The following is an 18,776-nucleotide window of genomic DNA, read 5'->3' as shown; positions in this document are numbered from 1 at the left end:
AATATTTGAAAAAAATTAACACCATTAGATTCGTCGCAATTTAAAGTATTTTAAAGAATTTTTTGGGATTTTTCCATTTTTTGAAATTCAAATTTAAAATTTGAATTTGGCCCGGTTTGAAACCGGCCGGAACCGGAACCGGTCCGGGCCGGTTAGACCGGTAACCGCGGTAACCGGACCGGTTCCGGCCGGTTTTTTTAACCCTGGGTGTGGTATGGAGTGCATTGTTGGAGAGAATTTTGATATAGAATGTAGAATCTGTTTAGAGGGAGGAGAATATTCTTTTTAGAGGTGAGTTTTAGAGGAGACCTATGGAGACAGTCTTACCAACTCATCGGCTGATCGGCTCGCCGAGCCAGATCTGAGCCACACGCCCACACCCGACGTGCCCGAACAAACGAACCGCGCGCCCCGCCCCGCACCGCACCGCACCGGTGAGTCGCTGGGGTCCCGACACTTGAAAAGCAGTCAGGCAACAACTGCCCGTCTCGGCTCTCAAATTAACCCCGGCTCAGCGTCGCGGATTCCACGAGTCCGCTTCCAATTTCTCCGCACCCGCTCCGCACCGCACCTCCCCAATCCCCAAGCCAACCACCCCCGAGATCTCCCAGACCGTCCTCGAGATCCCTGCGGCCATGTCGTCGGCGGCAGCCATGGAGGCCATCGACGAGCTCGTCCAGCTCTCCGAGTCCATGCGGCAGGCCGCCTCCCTCCTCGCCGACGATGACCCATCCGACGAGACCGCCTCGCGCCGCCCATCCACCTTCCTCAACGCCGTCGCGCTCGGCAACGTCGTAAGTGCCCCGCCACGCGAGCTTGAAACCCCTCGCTGTTGCCGCCACCCGATCTGACTCGTTCCTATTTGCTCGGTTTCCGTGCAGGGCGCTGGCAAGTCCGCCGTGCTCAACAGCCTCATCGGCCACCCCGTGCTGGTGAGTACGACACGCTTAACTCGTTCCCTTCTTCTGTGAGCATGAGCATTCGCTTATGTGATACTCCGGTGGTGGTTGCTGTTGCGTTGCAGCCCACAGGGGAGAACGGGGCGACGCGGGCGCCGATAGTGGTCGACCTGGAGAGGGATCCGGGGCTCAGCAGCAAGTCCATCGTCCTGCAGATCGACAGCAAGTCACAGCAGGTGTCGGCAAGTGAGTGAGATCTCGCCTCGCGTTGCCAGATCTAGCAATGGGCGCTGTTGGTCGTTTTGCTGAGTCTGGTGGCGGTTTTTGGTTTGTGGTGCGACCTGCAGGTGCACTACGGCATTCGCTGCAGGATAGGCTTAGCAAAGGGGCATCCGGTGGATCTGGGAGAGGCCGAAGTGATGAAATTTACCTTAAGCTGCGGACAAGTACAGGTTGGTTGTTGGATTGTACCTTTTCTTTAGTAGCTGGCCAATGTTGCCAATCCAGTAACAAGCTGAATAATCGGGAATGGGTTGGGCACAATGTAGCTAAGGATTGAGAATGTTCCCAAACTGTTATTCTGTCTGTAGAGCACTGGAGTCTTCTGCGCTGTATGTTTCATATAATGCTAGAATGGTACAGCCGCCATATTTTAGAGAGACACATCAACGAGGGTCTTCTGATGTCCTATTACTCGTTGGCCATGCTTTAGGGGAGTGTTTCTATGGATTGAGAAAGTTTCCAAATTCTTCTTCTAGTCGTAGAACATACACGCCTTCTGCATTGTATTGTATGTTCCGTCTAATGCTGGAATGGTATGACCATAATGTTTCAAAGGAGGGACGTGATCAGCTAGGCTCTTCTGATCGGTTATTACTTAGTAAGGATAGTGCAATGGTCTACTGGATTGTAACCCTACACTGAATGATCTCATTATCTGATAATGTTGATAATTAGAATACATGGTGTGCATTAGGCTTCACTTTACGCTATTTTGTTTTCTCTGGGCTCTTACTAACGATTTTACATTGCATTATCCCTGGTTTTCTGCTCTTCCAGCTCCTCCCCTGAAATTGATTGATTTACCTGGCATAGACCAACGTGTTATGGATGATTCAACGGTGAGTACTTGCAATGTGTTTTTTTGTCATTCTTTGTCAACTACTTGGGAAGGTTTAGACGATAGCTAGAATAATTGTTGGTCTAATTATGCATAAATGTGAATTGGAATATTATTGAATTCATGGAATGTCGGCGCTGGTGGATACAGAGAATAGTAGCTGTGGGACCAACCCATCAAAATTAGAGAGACTAGTATGTAACCACAGGAAAACCAATGCCTTTTTCCAAGAAACTTTTAGCTTGTTTGACGCCGCGTATATAGCCTTTGGGAAAAGTATTGAACATTAGGTTGGAACACAGCTTACACATCAAGCTCGTCACCTCTTATGCAATTCATACTCTTTTAAGTGCTGCTGCTTTGGGCCAATAATATTTGTTTCCCCAGTTAGGAGTCTTTTGTTGTTTGAACCTCACAGAAACATGTTTACACGTGCACCACACAAGAAGACTATTAGTTTACTTGTTACATTTATTGTATTATCTCAGTTAAGTTTCATAATGGCGACTACTTTCTCATTTCAGATCAGTGAATATGCTGGACACAATGATGCAATACTGATTGTTGTGATACCTGCAATGCAAGCTGCTGATGTTGCATCTTCTCGAGTTCTTAGACTAGCGAAAGATATTGATCCAGATGGTCTGTCATTCTAATTAGATCGTATCCTCCACAGTAGTGTAGCCACTCTCTCAATATCAATTGATGTTTCTTCTTGTTTAACTGTTGTAGGAACTAGAACAATAGGTGTCTTAAGCAAAGTCGATCAAGCCGCTGCAGATGCAAAAACTGTTTCTTGTGTTCAGGCCATTTTGTCCAACAAGGGTGCCCCACGAGCAGCAGCTGATATTGAGTGGGTTGCTCTAATAGGACAGTCTGTCTCAATTGCATCTGCTCAATCAGGATCAGTTGGGTCTGAGAATTCACTGGAAACAGCTTGGCGAGCAGAGGCTGAAACACTTAAATCCATTCTAACTGGCGCACCTCAGAGTAAGCTGGGGAGAATTGCTCTCGTGGACACCATTGCTAAGCAAATACGTAAACGGATGAAAATTCGGCTGCCTAACATGCTGAGCAGGTATGCATCCTATGCTGATCATGCTGTGTTTTACTTCTAAAAGCATTTTAACGCTGCCCTCTGCCCAATTAAACCATGCTTGTAATAAAACCATCGATATCTATATAGATGTGAACACATGTGAAATTGAGGGCACATCCTCCTCTTTGATGTCTAGACATTTCCATGTTGGCCCTTTAGAAAGAATTCCAGATATCCTTTATTTATTGATACAAAAGGATATACCACTTGTTTTATTGGCGGATTATGCTGATGATAATTAATCATGTGTGTTTTTATATTATTGCAATGATGTCGACGGATTTGCTAGTTTTAGATGAATGCCTAGCTACCATTTAGGTTAGATTCTCAAGGTTTTTTCTTCCGCCAGTCAACAAAAAGCTTGAGGATCTAGGTATTTCTCATCTGACATCATTCATGATTCTTTCATTGCAAATGTTCTTGTCTCTGCTGACCTTCTGGTTAAACCCACATAACATCTACATGCGGCACCTAGGTGATCCAGCCACAACTTTTGCATCTGTAGTTACATACTGACATTCATCTGCTAAGAGGAATTCCATGTGAAAAAAGAGATACATAGACAGCCTTCACTTGACTACTAAGTTGATGATCACCTTGAAAGCACCTTTCAAATTCTGTTAGTCACTGAACTAATGAACTCTGCAACTTTTACTAATCATCCATTGTACCAGTTGAGTTTATATTAGGTCATAATTGTTGAATTGCATACACCCTGCTCCAATTCCAGACTTCAGGGTAAATCCCAGATAGTGCAAGATGAGCTTGCAAGGCTAGGAGAATCGATGGTACAAAGTGCTGAAGGAACCAGAGCAGTTGCTCTGGAGCTGTGTCGAGAATTTGAAGATAAATTTCTTGCTCATATTACTTCTGGTGAGGTTAGTGACGATCCCCATTAGCATTTTTCTGGTTATATCTTAGATTGTCGCCACATGGAGTAACTGATTAAAAGAGTGGTGTACTGTTTCCACTCTAAGGGGTCTGGTTGGAAAATTGTTGCAAGTTTTGAGGGCAAGTTTCCAGATAGGATCAAACAGCTTCCACTGGACAGGCATTTTGATTTGAACAATGTGAAGAGGGTAAATTCAAAAGCTGCTCTATATTTAATTATAGACTGGGCATTTTCTTTTTGGCCTATGATGACTAAAATTCTCTTCATATTATAGATTGTCTTGGAAGCGGATGGTTATCAACCTTATTTGATATCTCCCGAGAAAGGTTTAAGATCCTTAATAAAAGGAGTTCTGGAAATGGCCAAGGAGCCATCACGACTCTGTGTTGAAGAGGTATGTCTAGATCTGACTTTCCTTTGTCTTTGGGCAGTTCTGATATATTTTGCATCTTTAGACTATCATATTTCCACAATTATTTAAACTGACTTTGTAGCTTCTGATATGCTAACTAATTATTATGTCTATCAACACACTAGGTACACCGTGTTTTGTTAGATATAGTAAATGCTGCTGCAAACGCTACACCAGGGCTAGGAAGATACCCTCCATTCAAGCGTGAGGTATCACATTGCTCTTTTGCTGTAACCAGCTTTCCCTTTTTTTCTACTTGCATTTATGGTTCATATTAAGGCTAATTTCTGAACATAATAATCCTATGTCAAGGTCATTGCAATTGCATCTAGCGCATTAGATGCTTTCAAAAGTGACGCAAAAAAGATGGTGGTTGCACTTGTTGATATGGAGCGAGCTTTTGTTCCTCCAAAACACTTCATCCGATTAGTACAGAGAAGGTCAATCACTGCTTTATTTTATTCCATCTACTTTAATGCAAGTCTTAAGCAAATAATCTGTTCTGTCTGATTTATGTCATTCTGTACAGTGTAGATTGATTAGAGCAATCCTTCTCTTTTGTATTCTTGATTTATTTTCTGTCAGAAAATCTTGACAAAACCAAATAGCACCATCAACCTAAATTTTAATTACCAGAAGACTGAAGCATTTCAATCCACCCGCCTCCTCTCAAAAATACAAAAAAGTTCCATTCGTGTGTTTCTCACTTAATTAATGCCTAATCACCTGGTTGGAAACTTGGAATGAATAAATGATTTTGTCAACTGGCGCCTTTACATAATTTTATGACCATATGAATGTCATGTGGTATACATCTTTGTCTTCACATGGTATTTGCAGAATGGAAAGACAGCGTCGTGAGGATGAGTTGAAAAATAGCAGGTCGTCTAAGAAAGGGCAAGACACAGATCAATCCAAGATGAACAGGGTATGACTTCTGCCTCTTTTTCAGGATGCACAAATCTATGTACTTAAGACCTTCTAGGCTCTTGGTATCAGTTTTGTCTTGCCTGTTGACATTCTCTCTCTCACTCATATTAGGCTTCAAGTCCCCAAACAGGATCGGACGAAACTGGTGGTAACCTGAAATCAATGAAGGATAAATCTAATCAGCAAGATAAGGATACAAAAGAAGGACCAAATTTGCAGGTTGCTGGGCCTGGTGGCGAAATAACTGCAGGTATGACAATGTGTTATAGGGTGGAATAAAATCATGTTTTCTCATAGCAATTTGGCAGTGCATTTTTTTCCATGCAACTATACTTGGGAACACTTCAGATTTTTCTAAAATGCTGTTCCATCATTAATTTTGGTTTTCATTAGAACGGAAAAACCATTTTCATAAGAATTCAATCTGTTTGGCAAATTGTTAACTTGTTCAGAACTCTTATGTAACATTTTGCTACTTGTATACAATGCATTCATGTGTAATGGGTGTAACTAGCCAAAAATTCAACTATTTATTTTCCAATTGTATGCTGTCATACTCCGATTTGGTGACATATTTCTTCTTTTCTCACCAGGTTACCTTTTGAAGAAAAGTGCAAAAGATAATAAATGGAGCAGAAGGTGGTTTGTTCTAAATGAGAAGAGTGGGAAGGTTAATAAATCTCCTTTGCAATTCCCTTCAATCCTGATTATTCTGAATGCTAACTTTTGATGATTCCCTTAACATTCTTTGCTGATATTTAGCACCTTCTTTAATTTGAGATGGCTTACATGATTTGCTTTAACCCTTTTCCGCTCCAGCTTGGATACACTAAGAAGCAAGAGGAGAGACATTTTCGAGGTGTCATTGTCCTGGAGGTGTGCTCAGATGTCAATCCTACTTATACTCCGAATAGTACAATCACTGTTTGATAGAATTCAAACCTTTCACCATCACTTTGTACCGAATATAGTTTCTGAAATAGTTTTATGGCAAAAAGCACTGTAGTTTCTACAACCAATCTTAATACTTTTTGTGTATATTAGCAGCAAAAGTTAAAATGTTTATTGCACACACCTTAAAATTACATATATTTTAAAAGGAGGCAGTATACTTTTGCATCCACACTTTAAACGGTTAATTCTTCAATTGCAAGGAAAGTTGGAATTCATATCTGAACTGAGAGACAACATGTAGCCGCCTATGGAAAGTGTGATACGATCTGTTTATAATAAAATGATCTGCTGTCTGATTTAGGAATGTAACCTGGAAGAGATAGAGGAGGGAGAGATTTCTAAGAGTTCTAAGGACTCAAAGAAGGCAAATGGGCAAGAAAAAGGACCAAGTCTTGTTTTTAAGATTACTAACAGGGTAGCCTACAAAACTGTCTTAAAAGGTTTGTACACATAAATGTTACAGCTTGTCTTAAAGGTACTTTTTTAGTCTTAATGGTTTAAATGTTTATTTCATGTTTGCAGCTCACAGTGCCGTTATATTGAAGGCTGAGAGTATGGCCGACAAAGTTGAATGGATCAAGAAGATAAAAGGTGTTATTCAAAGCAAAGGGGGCTCTGTTAAGGGTCCAAATACTCCTGAGGATGGTTCTATGAGACAAAGCCGCTCTGATGGATCCCTTGTAAGCTCCTGAAGCCCAACCTGTTTCCTTGTACATGTTTTTTTTTTGTGAAGTTCCTTTTAGTTTTAGCATTCATTATTATAGTATTAAAGACAAGACAGGACAAAATGGAAAAACATAGAACTGAAACCTTGGCCAATGCAAAGGTTGTTCCTACCATCTAGCCTGTGTGAAATGGTGCAACCACAGTTGAATCAGACAGCTTTCGACTGAACCGACAGCAAACCTGTCAAGTTGGACTGACTAGAGTTGGGAGGCTAAAAAAAATTAATTGCACACATGAGCATCAATTCAAGGTGTGGTCAAGGAAGGCTGAGGCACTTCTGGACCATCTACCAGCTGGATAATGCTCATTTTTTGTTCTCGAAATTACATTTATTGTTTAAACCTTTGGTCTCAGCTTTACCTAAAGCTATCGCCTTATTATGTTACTCATTTAAATTTCTCAAACACAAGATCACTTCATTTTGCTGCTTTGTTTGATGACCACTATGACACCTTGTCACTCTTTTTTGTTTAAGGATACAATGGCTCGGAGGCCTGCTGATCCTGAAGAAGAACTTCGGTGGATGTCTCAAGAAGTTCGTGGTTATGTTGAGGCTGTTTTGAACAGTTTGGCAGCAAATGTTCCAAAGGTTAATACTTGTAGCTTCAGGTGATTCTTTGAACCGTATGATTTGTGGAGTAATGTTCATTGTCTTTTGCATTATCAGGCTATCGTACTTTGCCAAGTGGAGAAATCAAAAGAGGATATGCTAAACCAGTTGTACAGCTCAATAAGGTTAGGCACTTCTTCTGATATACTATGTTGAAAATATAAGACGTATTGGATGAACACAAAAATTTAGACTAGACTGCCATGAAACGAAGAGAAAGAGAAGAGATGATAACCATGCCATCCGTTTTTACCTTGAAACATGACGGAGAATAGCTAGTCTATTTGTCAGATATTCACCAGGATAGCAGGTGAGGGAATATACAATAAACAAGGGCAAAACCTGGAAAAGTTCAATAAATTCACATGGATGCCTTATACTTTAAAAAAAAATGAAAACTATATGCCATATAAAGAGAAACAGAAGATGTACCATCTAGATGGAATTGCAACAAACTAAAAGTTCTTTATGGTTCTGTCCATGCAAATGTCTAGTAATTATCCTTTCAGTTAGTGTTTGGCATACTACATTCAAAGAAATGAGGAAAGTGATTGAAGTAGTGCCTTTACCCATCCTTGAGTTTTGCAAACTGATACACTCTTAATTGCTTGTCACACTCCTGATGGCCAGTGTTACATGGACACGGGTGCGGGTGTCGGTGTCCGACTCGGGTGCGGGTGTCCGATTCGTTAGAATTTTCGGGGACACGGCAAATAACACTTGGAATCCGACACAGGTGTCGGAATCCGAAACGGGTGCGGGGTATCTGACTCGGCAAAAAAATTAAGACACGGGTGTCCGGGTAACACAGCTGATGGGTGAATGCAGGTGTTACTGGTATTTTAATGTGCTTAGAAGAAAATATTATTGTTCCATAGTCATTGTAATTTTTTAATAGTTTCTTGCTGAGTCTGCTGCATTTTTCTCACTTCTAGTGCACAAAGCAATGCAAAGATCGAAGAACTACTCCAAGAGGACCAAAATGCTAAACGTAGGCGTGAAAAGTACCAAAAACAATCATCCCTCTTGTCAAAGCTTACTCGGCAGCTCAGCATCCATGATAACAGAGCAGATTCGTATGGGAACGATAGTTCTGGAGCTGGTAAGCTGGCTATACTTCAAATTCAGCATTATGCTTGCAAATGTATATAAATCTATTCGTGAACTTTCTTAATTTAAACAGGGAATATGGTGTATATCTTTTGAACTAAAGTCTTTCTTTTTTTTCAAAATTAAGTTAATAGGTCGCTCATTCTAGCAAAGCCCTTCTAAAAAACTCGGCCGGGTGGGGAAAGACCGCCCCACCGGTATTAAGCTAAGAAGAAGCCTCGGCTTCCCCGACCGAGAAAATCTCCGAACTCTAGCCCCGCCCTGACACTGGGAACCGTAACCCATGGGAATTGCTTGGGCCATACACGGTCCTCAGGCCGACCTGGGCCGGCTCTAAACCAGTGCTTTGGCACACGGGACCGGTGAGAGGATTTTTTTAACCACAGTCTGAAATTTGCTCCCACGGGGATTTGAACTCAGGACCTGTGGAGTGCCGCTCGAGTGTCTTAACCGCTAGGCTAAGCACCCTTTGGCTAGCAAAGCCCTTCTGGATTGTTTGCACATTGGTTTACCTGCTTAAGCGTATATGTTTTTAATAAAACCTAAAAGTACAACATTATGAAAATGTCTTTATAGTTTATATAGTTGATCCACATATGATGGGTAAAAGTGGGTACAAACCGTAATCGTTTGACTGCATTAAGGGATACCTATTTTTACTGAGCCTGGAATGACTATTCTCGTTTATTTAGTGAACTTGCTTGCATTAGCATAACTAAAGCTAATGGAATCCCTTTTGGTAGCCTGGAAAATCGGCATTGCTTGGCATAAATATGTGGACCATTTTGCTATGCTTTCTATTCTCTCTGGTTTTGCCTTTTGGTTGCAAATTCAGTAACCTAACCTTGAGCGGACATAAATTTACTTGCAGAGAGCCCGCGGTCCCCTGGCCAATCTGGTGAGGACTGGAAATCTGCCTTCAATTCTGCAGCAAATGGCTCTGTTGACAGATCCAGTTCACAGCATGAGACAAGGTCAAGAAGTGCTGACAGTCGTGGCCGGCGCTATGAAAATGGGGATGCCAATTCTGGCAGCCGGCGCACACCTAACCGGTTGCCACCAGCACCACCGAGTGGGGGGAGATATTAAGTACGTTGATTGATCTATCTGTGTGCCAATGAACATCATACGTTCTTGCCAGGCTCTCATCCCCTTGTGATATTGGCGGAAGAACACGTCTGGGATCAAAAGAATAGAGAGCTTGCCGGAGACATTTGGATGGACGGTGTGTATCAAGAGGACCTCAGTTGTTTATAGAAAATTAGAAATATATAGGTTATTGATGATTGCCATTTCTTGACCATTTTGGAGTATTGATCTGTTGGATGCTCAAATCCTGTGGATTTTGTTGCCACGGATCGGGTGATCTTGGTTTTGTACCATTCTGTTGTAAGTCATCCCATCGAACTGGCAATGTATAATTCCTTCCCATTCTTTTTAACTACCAAAGGCTCATTCGCTATTTGTGGTGCTAATATACTTTGCGATTCTTTGATATATGCCCAGGCTCCTCTATACTGTGACTGCAGTTTAATATATCCCTTGACCCTTGGCTGGCCTCGAATGGGTTCGCCGTAGTTCCCGTTAAAAAAAGAAAAGGCGTGCCAAGACTGTTGGTTTATGCTGCCGCCTTAAAAAAAAATGAAGGTTCAGTTGCAATCATGTGAAGCAGCATTCTTTCCACTCCATTCTCATGAGTTCTGGTCATGTGTTTCTGCCTCTGTTTCATGTCCTGCAGCTGATGTAGTGATCGTACGGCCCGCCAAGTTGGCATTGAAAACTGTATCGCGTCACGTTGGCGACCGAAGATGACCTGCTCGTTGCTGAACTGGAGCGCACGAACGAAGGATCACCCGACGGAAGGTACAGACAAGCACCACCAATAAATTAAGCGTGTCATTTCCTTTTCCTCGTATGTACTGGTAGCGAATTTACATTTGCATGTCAATGCCTCCACCTTTCTCTTTTTCTTTTTCTGTATACGTACAACCATCTCCGATCTGTGTAAAATGGAATCCAAAGCCCAAAAGAATTGAACCAAAGAATGGGGAAAATTGTACAGGCCCCCCTCTACGTCCTATCTATTTACACCGCCGCCGCCGCCGGCGGCGTCGGGCCCTGCTCCCGCTCCTGCCGCGCCATCCGGTGCAGCTTGGCGAACATGCCGACCATGGGCGCCGTGTTATAGGTGCACGCCTCCGTCTGCATGTAGTTCTCCCGGTTGTCCCTGAACCTGTCCCGGCGGTCGGGCCCGCCGACGATGGCGCCGACGAGCACGTTGGGGTTGGAGCTCCGGCGGCCGAACCAGTGGTCGAACCCCTGCGTGCAGCCGATGAACTCCTTGCTGTGCTTGTACGGCACGATGGAGGCGGCGCGGTGGTGCACCCGGTTGGGGTACTTGGGGCCGTACCCGACCAGGTAGCTGACCCCCCTGGGGTTGGTGCCCAGCACGTAGTCCACCTGCGCCCTGGCGAGCGCGAACACCTCCGACGCCGCCGCCAAAGCGCCGCCCTCCCCGCACGACACGGCCCCGACGCCGGCCTCGGCCAGGTAGTCGGAGTAGGCCGAGAGCAGGAACGCCGCGCTGGTCACGTACTGCATGTTGTTCCACTGCCGGATGTAGAGCATCCCGCCGGGGCTGCGCTCCACGTTCCGTCCGCCGTCCGCGTTCCGGCCCAGGCACGCGCACACGTAGCGCTCCGCCTTGGCCCTATACCGCTCCAGCGTGCTCCGGTGGCGCGCCGCGTGCTCCCCTCTCAGCAGCAGCTGATGAAACAAATAAAATGAAGCACACAAGTGTCAGCCCTGCTTGCAACTCTTTATTATCTTTGCTGGCATCATGACTAGCCAGGACTAGCTGCTCCACACTGTTGAGTTCCACTTAGGCATGCACTTACCCTTGTGGCTAGGATCTGGACGCCGGCGTACTTGACGTCCCAGCTGAACTCGTTGATGGCCCAGCCGGTGCCGCCGAAGGAGTCGGCGTTGTCGACGACGTAGTCGAGGTACTCGGCCCGGCCGGTGGCGCGGTGGAGCCAGAGGGCGGCCCACAGGAGCTCGTCCTTGTACCCGCTCACCGACGCGTAGTAGCTCTTCACCTCCGCGATGCTGCTGTCGTATTTGCCCCTGTACTTGTCGGCGAACTCGAACAGCTGCACAAGGATACGTACAGGAATGATTTTAGCTAACGTGCACTACTCTTATTCAACCAGCACACTTGTCTAATAATTGACACTGGAAAAATTAAAGTAACATTTGGCAGCAGGTGGTGCTAACATGGACTAGCTAGTTCTGTTTTTTATTTCCTTTTAATATAACATAATAAAAAGAAAACGAAAAAGAAAAGGAAAGAAAAGTATTGGTTGAATTAGCAGCTGGGCACATGATGACGTTTACATTCCTTAGTTTCTAAGCAGTTTATGCGATTGAACTGGCGACCTAATCATGGAAACGCGAGGCAAATGGAAAGCTATAGCTCCGATCCCGTCCACCAAACCAAATGGCAGCTCCCCCTTTTGGCCATGAGCATTCTTTTTCTCTGCGTTAGGTTGCGTGCCGTCTCCCTGGCCCCACATGGCATCTCCTACGAACCGACAGGAACCCCTCATCTGAAAGCCGTCGTGTTCACAACTTGGCACAGGCATGTGCCGCACAAGACACCAGGAAGAAAGAACGAACACACCCCTGCCTGCCAAGATGGCGCATCTTGACTCTTGAGAGAGAGAGAGAGAGAGAGCACATAGCAGCCTGCAGGGTGCTCGCAACAGCCCAAAGTTCGGTAGGCGCACTGTACGCGTACTAACCCTAGTCCACCACTTTTCCAATTCATGTTTTGTTTTCGAAGTTTTTCACGCGCGGCAAACGTAGCAAAAATGTCCAACGAACTTGCTGCAGGTTACGACGAAGTACCTGCTGGGCGTGGTGCAGGAGAAGGTGCGCGTAGTGCGGGTTGGCGTCGCGGAAGACGATGGAGGCGGCGGCCATGGCCGCCGCGGTCTCGCCGGCGACGTCGGAGCCCGGGTGGTCGCGGTCGACCTTGTACGCCTGCCGCGACGTCGTCATGTCCTCCGGCCGCTGCCAGCAGTAGTGATCCGTGTCGCCGTCGCCCACCTGCGCGCACGAAACCGTCAACACCCGGGATCGAGCACCTTTGAACAACTAACCCCTGCCATGTGGAACTTGCATAAACTAAATGCTACTGTGTTCGTACGTTCAATGAGCGGCCACCAAACCTGGCTGTTGCTATTCACCAGAAACAAATATAAAAAAAAAATCTTTGTGTGTAGCCAAACCAAATATAATTGCAATTGGGGTCGTTTGGAATGTTTGGAAAAGGTAGGGGAGAAAATGAAACTAGCAGTGACTAAAATACAGGTGATAATTGACTTGGCCTCTAGCTCTAGCTAGCTTGCTCCACGTTGGTGGTGTCGTGTGTAACAGCTAGCTTCCGCACGAGGCCAAGTCACGGCGTGCGAACTGGTCTCGCCATGGCCAGGTGCATGCCCAGGTGATGGGTCGATCGATCGAGAGCCGGCGATGGAGCAGTGGTGTTATTACCTCGGCCCAGAGCTCGTCGGGCTGGGTGTGCGCCTTGATGAAGTAGTCGGTGCCCCACTTGACGGCCTCGAGCGCGTGGCCGAGCTCGCCGGCCGCCGCGACGTCGCCGCCGTACTCGATCAGGCTCCACGACAGCATCGTCACCGTGAACGCCATGGGCAGGCCGAACTTGACATGGTCCCCGGCGTCGTAGTAGCCGCCCACCAGATCCACCTGCGATGATCATCACGCGGGCGCCCATGTTAGCGGACCGCGGCGATCGGGTTTTCGCGGCGCCGCCACGGCCGGCCAGCCGGCGCGGCCATTGGCTCGCCGATCGCATGCACTATACACGTACCCCTTGCTCGAGGCCGTCGGTGAGGCCGGAGTGGTGGCGCCAGGTGACGCGCTGGCTGTGCGGGAGCCGCCCCGACCGCTGCGCCTCGAAGTAGAGCAGGCTCTTCTGCAGCGCGTCCCCGTAGTTGTGCGCCTTCCCCTCGGCTCCGCCGAGACCACCCGCGAGGACAACCAGCACCAGCAGAAGCGCGCCCCCGAGCTGCCGCCGCCGGCACGATGGCGCGGTGCCCGCGCCGCTCATTGCAAGAGTAGAGCCCCCGCCCGGCGCCGTCGCATGCGGCTGCTGCCTCCGCGCCGCCCTTGCTCTGCCGCGCGCCGCGTTCCTCTGCCGCCGCCTCTGTGTGTGGGCGCGCGCGCGATCGAGCGAGAGAGATCGACTGGTCTGGCTTGGCCTCCCCCGTCCTCCGTGACAAGCAGCTCGCGCGGGCTTATATCCGCGGCGCGACCCCGCCCGACACGGGACGCGCGCGCGCGCGCACCGTGTTGAATTGGTTCGACTCCTCCCCGGGGGGAACGGAATAGAATACTCGGGAGCGCGGAGGAGTTGGGGGCCGGGCGCGGCGGCAAAGCTAGCTAATAGGCGAGGCGGGGCGAGGCGAGCGGGGGGCGCGTCGCGTTCGGGTGCCGTGGCGTGGGGTTGGAGTTGGAGGCGGGGGTGGACTTGTTCGGGTTTGGTTTGGTGGCGAGGTAATGGTTGGGGTAGGGTGGGTTTGGCCTTGCTTTGCTGCTGCCCTTGGCGACGCAAGCAAGCAAGGGCCGGGGCAGATTTTGACCGGGCGCCGGCCGGAGAGGTTTGGGAGCTCGGTTGGATTGGTTTGGGCATCGGTTGGGGCCAGACACGCACTGCTCGGCTCCGCTCGCCGCGCGGTGAAGAAGCACGAGTACGACCACGGCAAAAGGAGCCGGGTCATCGCGCGGCCGGTGGCACATCAGCAGCAGCACATGCTCCAGGCTTACACATGGTGACGGCCGGCTCGGCGACCAGTTTCACTGCCCTGTAGTTAGTAGCAGGTAGGCTATCGACAACGCAATCCAAGTTTACCGAGTCGTCATCGCATTCGCACGGGCCGGGTCTTCACACAGCTGCAGGTTCTCCAATCTCCATGCATGCGTCCGAGAGTATGAAACAGAACCAGGATTGTGCTGGCCGGTGACCAGTTTTTACTGCCCAGTCTTAACAGGTAAGCGATCTGCCTACCTGCTGTCCAGTTCATCAGATGATTAGTCCAAGGGTGTGACTTTTATGTGCAGGCTTTTTTTTTTGATTGCGGGAAGACTTTCATGTGCAGTTAGTTTATTTATAGATAGAGGAATATGCATTGGCACATGACAGTACGGTAGAGTAATATTGTACAGTAGGCAAGGCGTAGGTTGGGCTCTTCCGTTCAGCTATTGGCGAGCCCTGTCGTTCCGAGATGATTCCGGCAGATTTTGTCGGTAACCAGCATGTCTCGCCAGGATTAGTTGGCTACACGCCCTGCCTCTGCTCTGCCCCTTTTGGTCAATCCTCAGACTTTCTGGGGGACAATAATACGCGTACATGCATCTAGCGCCAGATCGCTGGTTATTATCATCATTAGGCCGCCGTGTCGGTCATCAGCAAAAAAAAAAAAAGACACGCCACGGACTACCTAGCTGCAATTGCTGTACCAACCAATTTTAGCTCATTCTGCTTCAAGAACCGGATACAGAAACTGGAGGATCACAAATTCACAATCACATGACACTCCTCTTGGCCTCTTTGTCTGATGGTAACTTGAAACCCCACGTCTTTCTCGATTAGCTAGCTTTGCCTTGTGTACCTGCACGGCTACCTCTTTTTGTGCGTGCGTGTCCATGAAACTACTCTAGCTGCTGATCCTTTCTCCCTGGTCTGGGACAGTGACTCCCCGGCGGTAACGATTTGGACGCCCTGATCCCGTCCTGGCCTCCCCTTTCCTCCGTCGCTTTCCCCATCCGCCGCTCCATCCATTGGCACTGTACAACACGTACGTTATTCACCTCCCTCTCCCTCTCCCTCTCCCTCTCCCTCTCCGTGGGCGCGCATTTGGTGAGCAGGTAGGTAGGCCAGGCCAGGCCAGGCTGGACCAGATGCTCATTTCTCCTATATATTTGTACAAATCTATTATCTTATTATTTGGCCAATAAATGGAGTCTCCACGCTCTCAAGTCCTAGAAATTCTCACGTTAATCAGAGAAAAATAGAAAAAATAAAAATTACCCACCACTGCCATTACGATAAAAATTAGCTTAAAATAACCATATGCCTAATTAAAAATCACCCACCAATGTCATTATGAAAAATTAAATATAAAATATCATTTAGCTATGTATCAGTTACAAATATATACTATTAATAAAAACTAAAGCTAACAACAATCAATCAAAATAAAATGAAAATAAAAATAATTATCTGCATAATATTATTAAAGCTCAACAAATCAAATTGTTATTATAGGTAGATCATAGTTGAATTGTTTTAATCAACAATAAGACATAATTTACGATAATTAATAGGATGATGTATGGTAAAAAAATAATATAACCTTTAAGAAATGATACAATGACATGTAAATTTTCGAATTTTCAATATTAGCCGGGCAAATGCGCGGGCTATACGCCTAGTTTATCATATTTAACATCTTCCCCTGGAACTTGGAAAACTTCTAGATCATTGCCCCTTGCACTGGCCAATTAAGCCACATTTTGACCGTGCTTTGCTACTACTAATCGAGTATGAAACTTTCCTCCTAACTAGCTAGAGTCTCTCCGTCCCTCTTTATTCTTCTTGTTATTATTAGTGTATCATGTGTTGTTAGCACGATGATTCATAGTTTAACGCGAACCACCAGGCGTTTCATGGCTCGTCTTTTTTCTCCCGTGCTGTTGTTGGCACGTCCTCCCTTTCTGCGTAAACTGTTTTGTGAAGCGGGGGGGGGGGGGGGGGGGGGTGATTAAATGGGAGCGCCACCTCACCTCACCTCCACTGCACATGCCATTTTGTGTACGTGACCAAATCACTTATCAACTAATAACCAGTGATTTCTTTTGCTAATGATCGCCGTTGATTGATATGCACCACCGATGTTTTTCTCACCTTGTGTTGCTAGGTAGCTAGTCAATTAGTCATGGAGATTTTTGAAACGACCCAGGTTTCCGTAAGAAGAATCTGAATCCCTGTATCGTCGTGATAGTTCCTGAATCAGTAGCTATCACATACAGAACTCATTTCAGACAGTAAATCAGTTCATACTCACTTAAAAGAGGTTCAAGCATGGATTTAATTATTACAACATCCAGAGGATTTGCAGTACGAATTTATTACAAGCCCCTTGGGCTAAACTGGAACAAACAGAAAACGATAGCGGTAACTGGTCTTTAGGCCATCCTTCATCTCGAACTTCAACTCCACAGACAGCACTTGAGCGTAGCACGGGCTTCTAAGCTTCAGTCGTACCATCCGTCGTTGTTGGCGTCGAACTCCTGCTCGGATCCTGCATCTTACCAAACTATCCCCAAGGACGGGATAGGTTCACGTCACCATCCATATGCAAGCTTTAAATGGATGCAAAGGTATAAAAACAGTCAAATGATAGGCTAAGGTTTTCTAAGCAAGCATATACATATAAATCCATAATCATGTCTCTCACCCACCCCAGGTCGGTGCAGGAAACTCCCTTTCCCTGCACCTCATCTGACTCCACAGGGGAAGTGGACTAGAGGGAGGTAGAGATTCTAGGGTTCACTACTCTATGAAAGTGCAGCCAGATCAAGAGTTGTACATGACCGAGTACGCGGCTATACGTACAGTTTTCACCCTACAGGGGTTGTACACCTGTACCCACTCGGGCTGCAAAGACGGCCGTCGCCGTCTTGAGACACAACCCACAACCATGACTCCCTAACCATGACAGTACCATCCTGCATTCCCGGAGTGGGATACATTCACCGCAACGAATGTTCCGGGGGCTATGGATCTCTAACCTGGTCATTGGCTTCGAGAATCTCGGAGACTAGGGTCGAAGAACTCAACCGGGCCCACGCACCCCGAATTGGGCGTGCGCGGTCTACCCTCTCCTGGAGACAAGGGTCGAAACACTCAACCGGGCCCGACGCACCCCGAATTCCCATGGGCGTGCTCGGCCTACCCTCTCCTTAAACACAGCCACAGTCTGGTACCACACAGCTAGGAATGGATGGAACCCCTGCCCATACGGGGGTAAGTGGTGTGCACGTTTGACATAGTTCCGTCACCAGGGGCACTATCTCAATCTATATTGCCGGGGCAAGCATCTTCTCGCGCAGTCCTCCGCAAAGGTCCGCCAAAGGCACCCATAACAGGTATCGCCTCTCCTTGGGCAACCACACTGGTACACCCCTCCTCGTACCACACCCGCCACAGGTGCTTCTTAGGATGTGCCCACCACACATCCTCGGCCAGTCGCTTGCCCCCGCTAAAAAGTCCTATCACTGGCTCCTCACATAGTGGATCTCATGCATGCCAAGACTATCATATCATGGAATCCCATACCCATCACTCTCATAGTAGCCAAAGCATCCAAGAATCAATCAAGGTATAGGGATGCAAGGAATACGGTATAAGTAGGCCATGCAGGCTTATCTCACACACACAAGTAATGCGATAGCAATTCTAGCAAGCAATATCTAATAAGAATTCAAGTCATAGATGGGCGTGAACCTGGCAGCTCTTCGTAGTCATCCGGGACGTCCTCCTGGGTCTTCTGGGCGTCCGGGGCGTCGATCTTCTCTTCAGCAGCAGGACCTATCCGTAATTACGAATCACTACAGGGGCCAAAGTGCAAGAATGCACAAAACTATACAAATAAGATCCAACTCACAACAAAACCTATTCTAACGCATAGATCATGATTTTAGAAGAATTATGAAACTAATTTCATAATTTTTGGAGCTCCGGTTGATTTATTATGAATTTCTGGAGCTTAAAATAATTTTTGGAGTTAAGTAAAGGTTTTCAGAAAAAGAAAAACACACAGGCTGACATGTGGCAGCACCAGGGAGTGCCACGTGTCCTGCTGACGTCAGCACGGGGTCTTTGATGAATAGTACAATGCATCTTGATACACATACGCAAAACATGCATTATTCAAGA

The 18,776-nt window shown here is 46.8% G+C and overlaps 2 protein-coding genes across 2 annotated transcripts; one reads left to right on the top strand and one right to left on the bottom strand.

Moving 5' to 3' along the window:
* Window positions 1-495: 495 nt before the first annotated feature.
* LOC120641184 (dynamin-2A-like) lies at window positions 496-10,249 on the top strand. The gene is made up of 22 exons (XM_039917187.1): window positions 496-794; window positions 882-932; window positions 1,025-1,145; window positions 1,247-1,351; window positions 1,959-2,020; window positions 2,544-2,661; window positions 2,752-3,097; window positions 3,849-3,996; window positions 4,096-4,197; window positions 4,285-4,404; window positions 4,548-4,631; window positions 4,735-4,862; window positions 5,263-5,350; window positions 5,464-5,602; window positions 5,946-6,022; window positions 6,172-6,228; window positions 6,608-6,746; window positions 6,829-6,986; window positions 7,508-7,621; window positions 7,700-7,767; window positions 8,578-8,744; window positions 9,624-10,249. Exons 1-22 carry the CDS (start codon window positions 636-638, stop codon window positions 9,839-9,841), a joined length of 2,769 nt encoding a protein of 922 aa, XP_039773121.1. The 5' UTR covers window positions 496-635; the 3' UTR covers window positions 9,842-10,249.
* Window positions 10,250-10,635: 386 nt separating this feature from the next.
* On the bottom strand, window positions 10,636-14,293 carry LOC120641191 (endoglucanase 7-like). Its single transcript, XM_039917199.1, has 5 exons — window positions 13,647-14,293; window positions 13,310-13,522; window positions 12,662-12,862; window positions 11,650-11,904; window positions 10,636-11,518 (listed from the first exon to the last, which is right to left on the bottom strand). The coding sequence occupies exons 1-5, from the start codon at window positions 13,884-13,886 to the stop codon at window positions 10,838-10,840; spliced, it is 1,590 nt and encodes a 529-aa protein (XP_039773133.1). The 5' UTR covers window positions 13,887-14,293; the 3' UTR covers window positions 10,636-10,837.
* Between the last annotated feature and the right edge of the window lie 4,483 nt (window positions 14,294-18,776).

Source organism: Panicum virgatum, chromosome 1K (assembly GCF_016808335.1).
Source record: "Panicum virgatum strain AP13 chromosome 1K, P.virgatum_v5, whole genome shotgun sequence".
NCBI classification, from domain to species: domain Eukaryota; kingdom Viridiplantae; phylum Streptophyta; class Magnoliopsida; order Poales; family Poaceae; genus Panicum; species Panicum virgatum.
The sequence above is the reverse complement of the archived record's forward strand: the minus strand, read 5'-3'. Positions and strand labels throughout refer to the sequence as shown.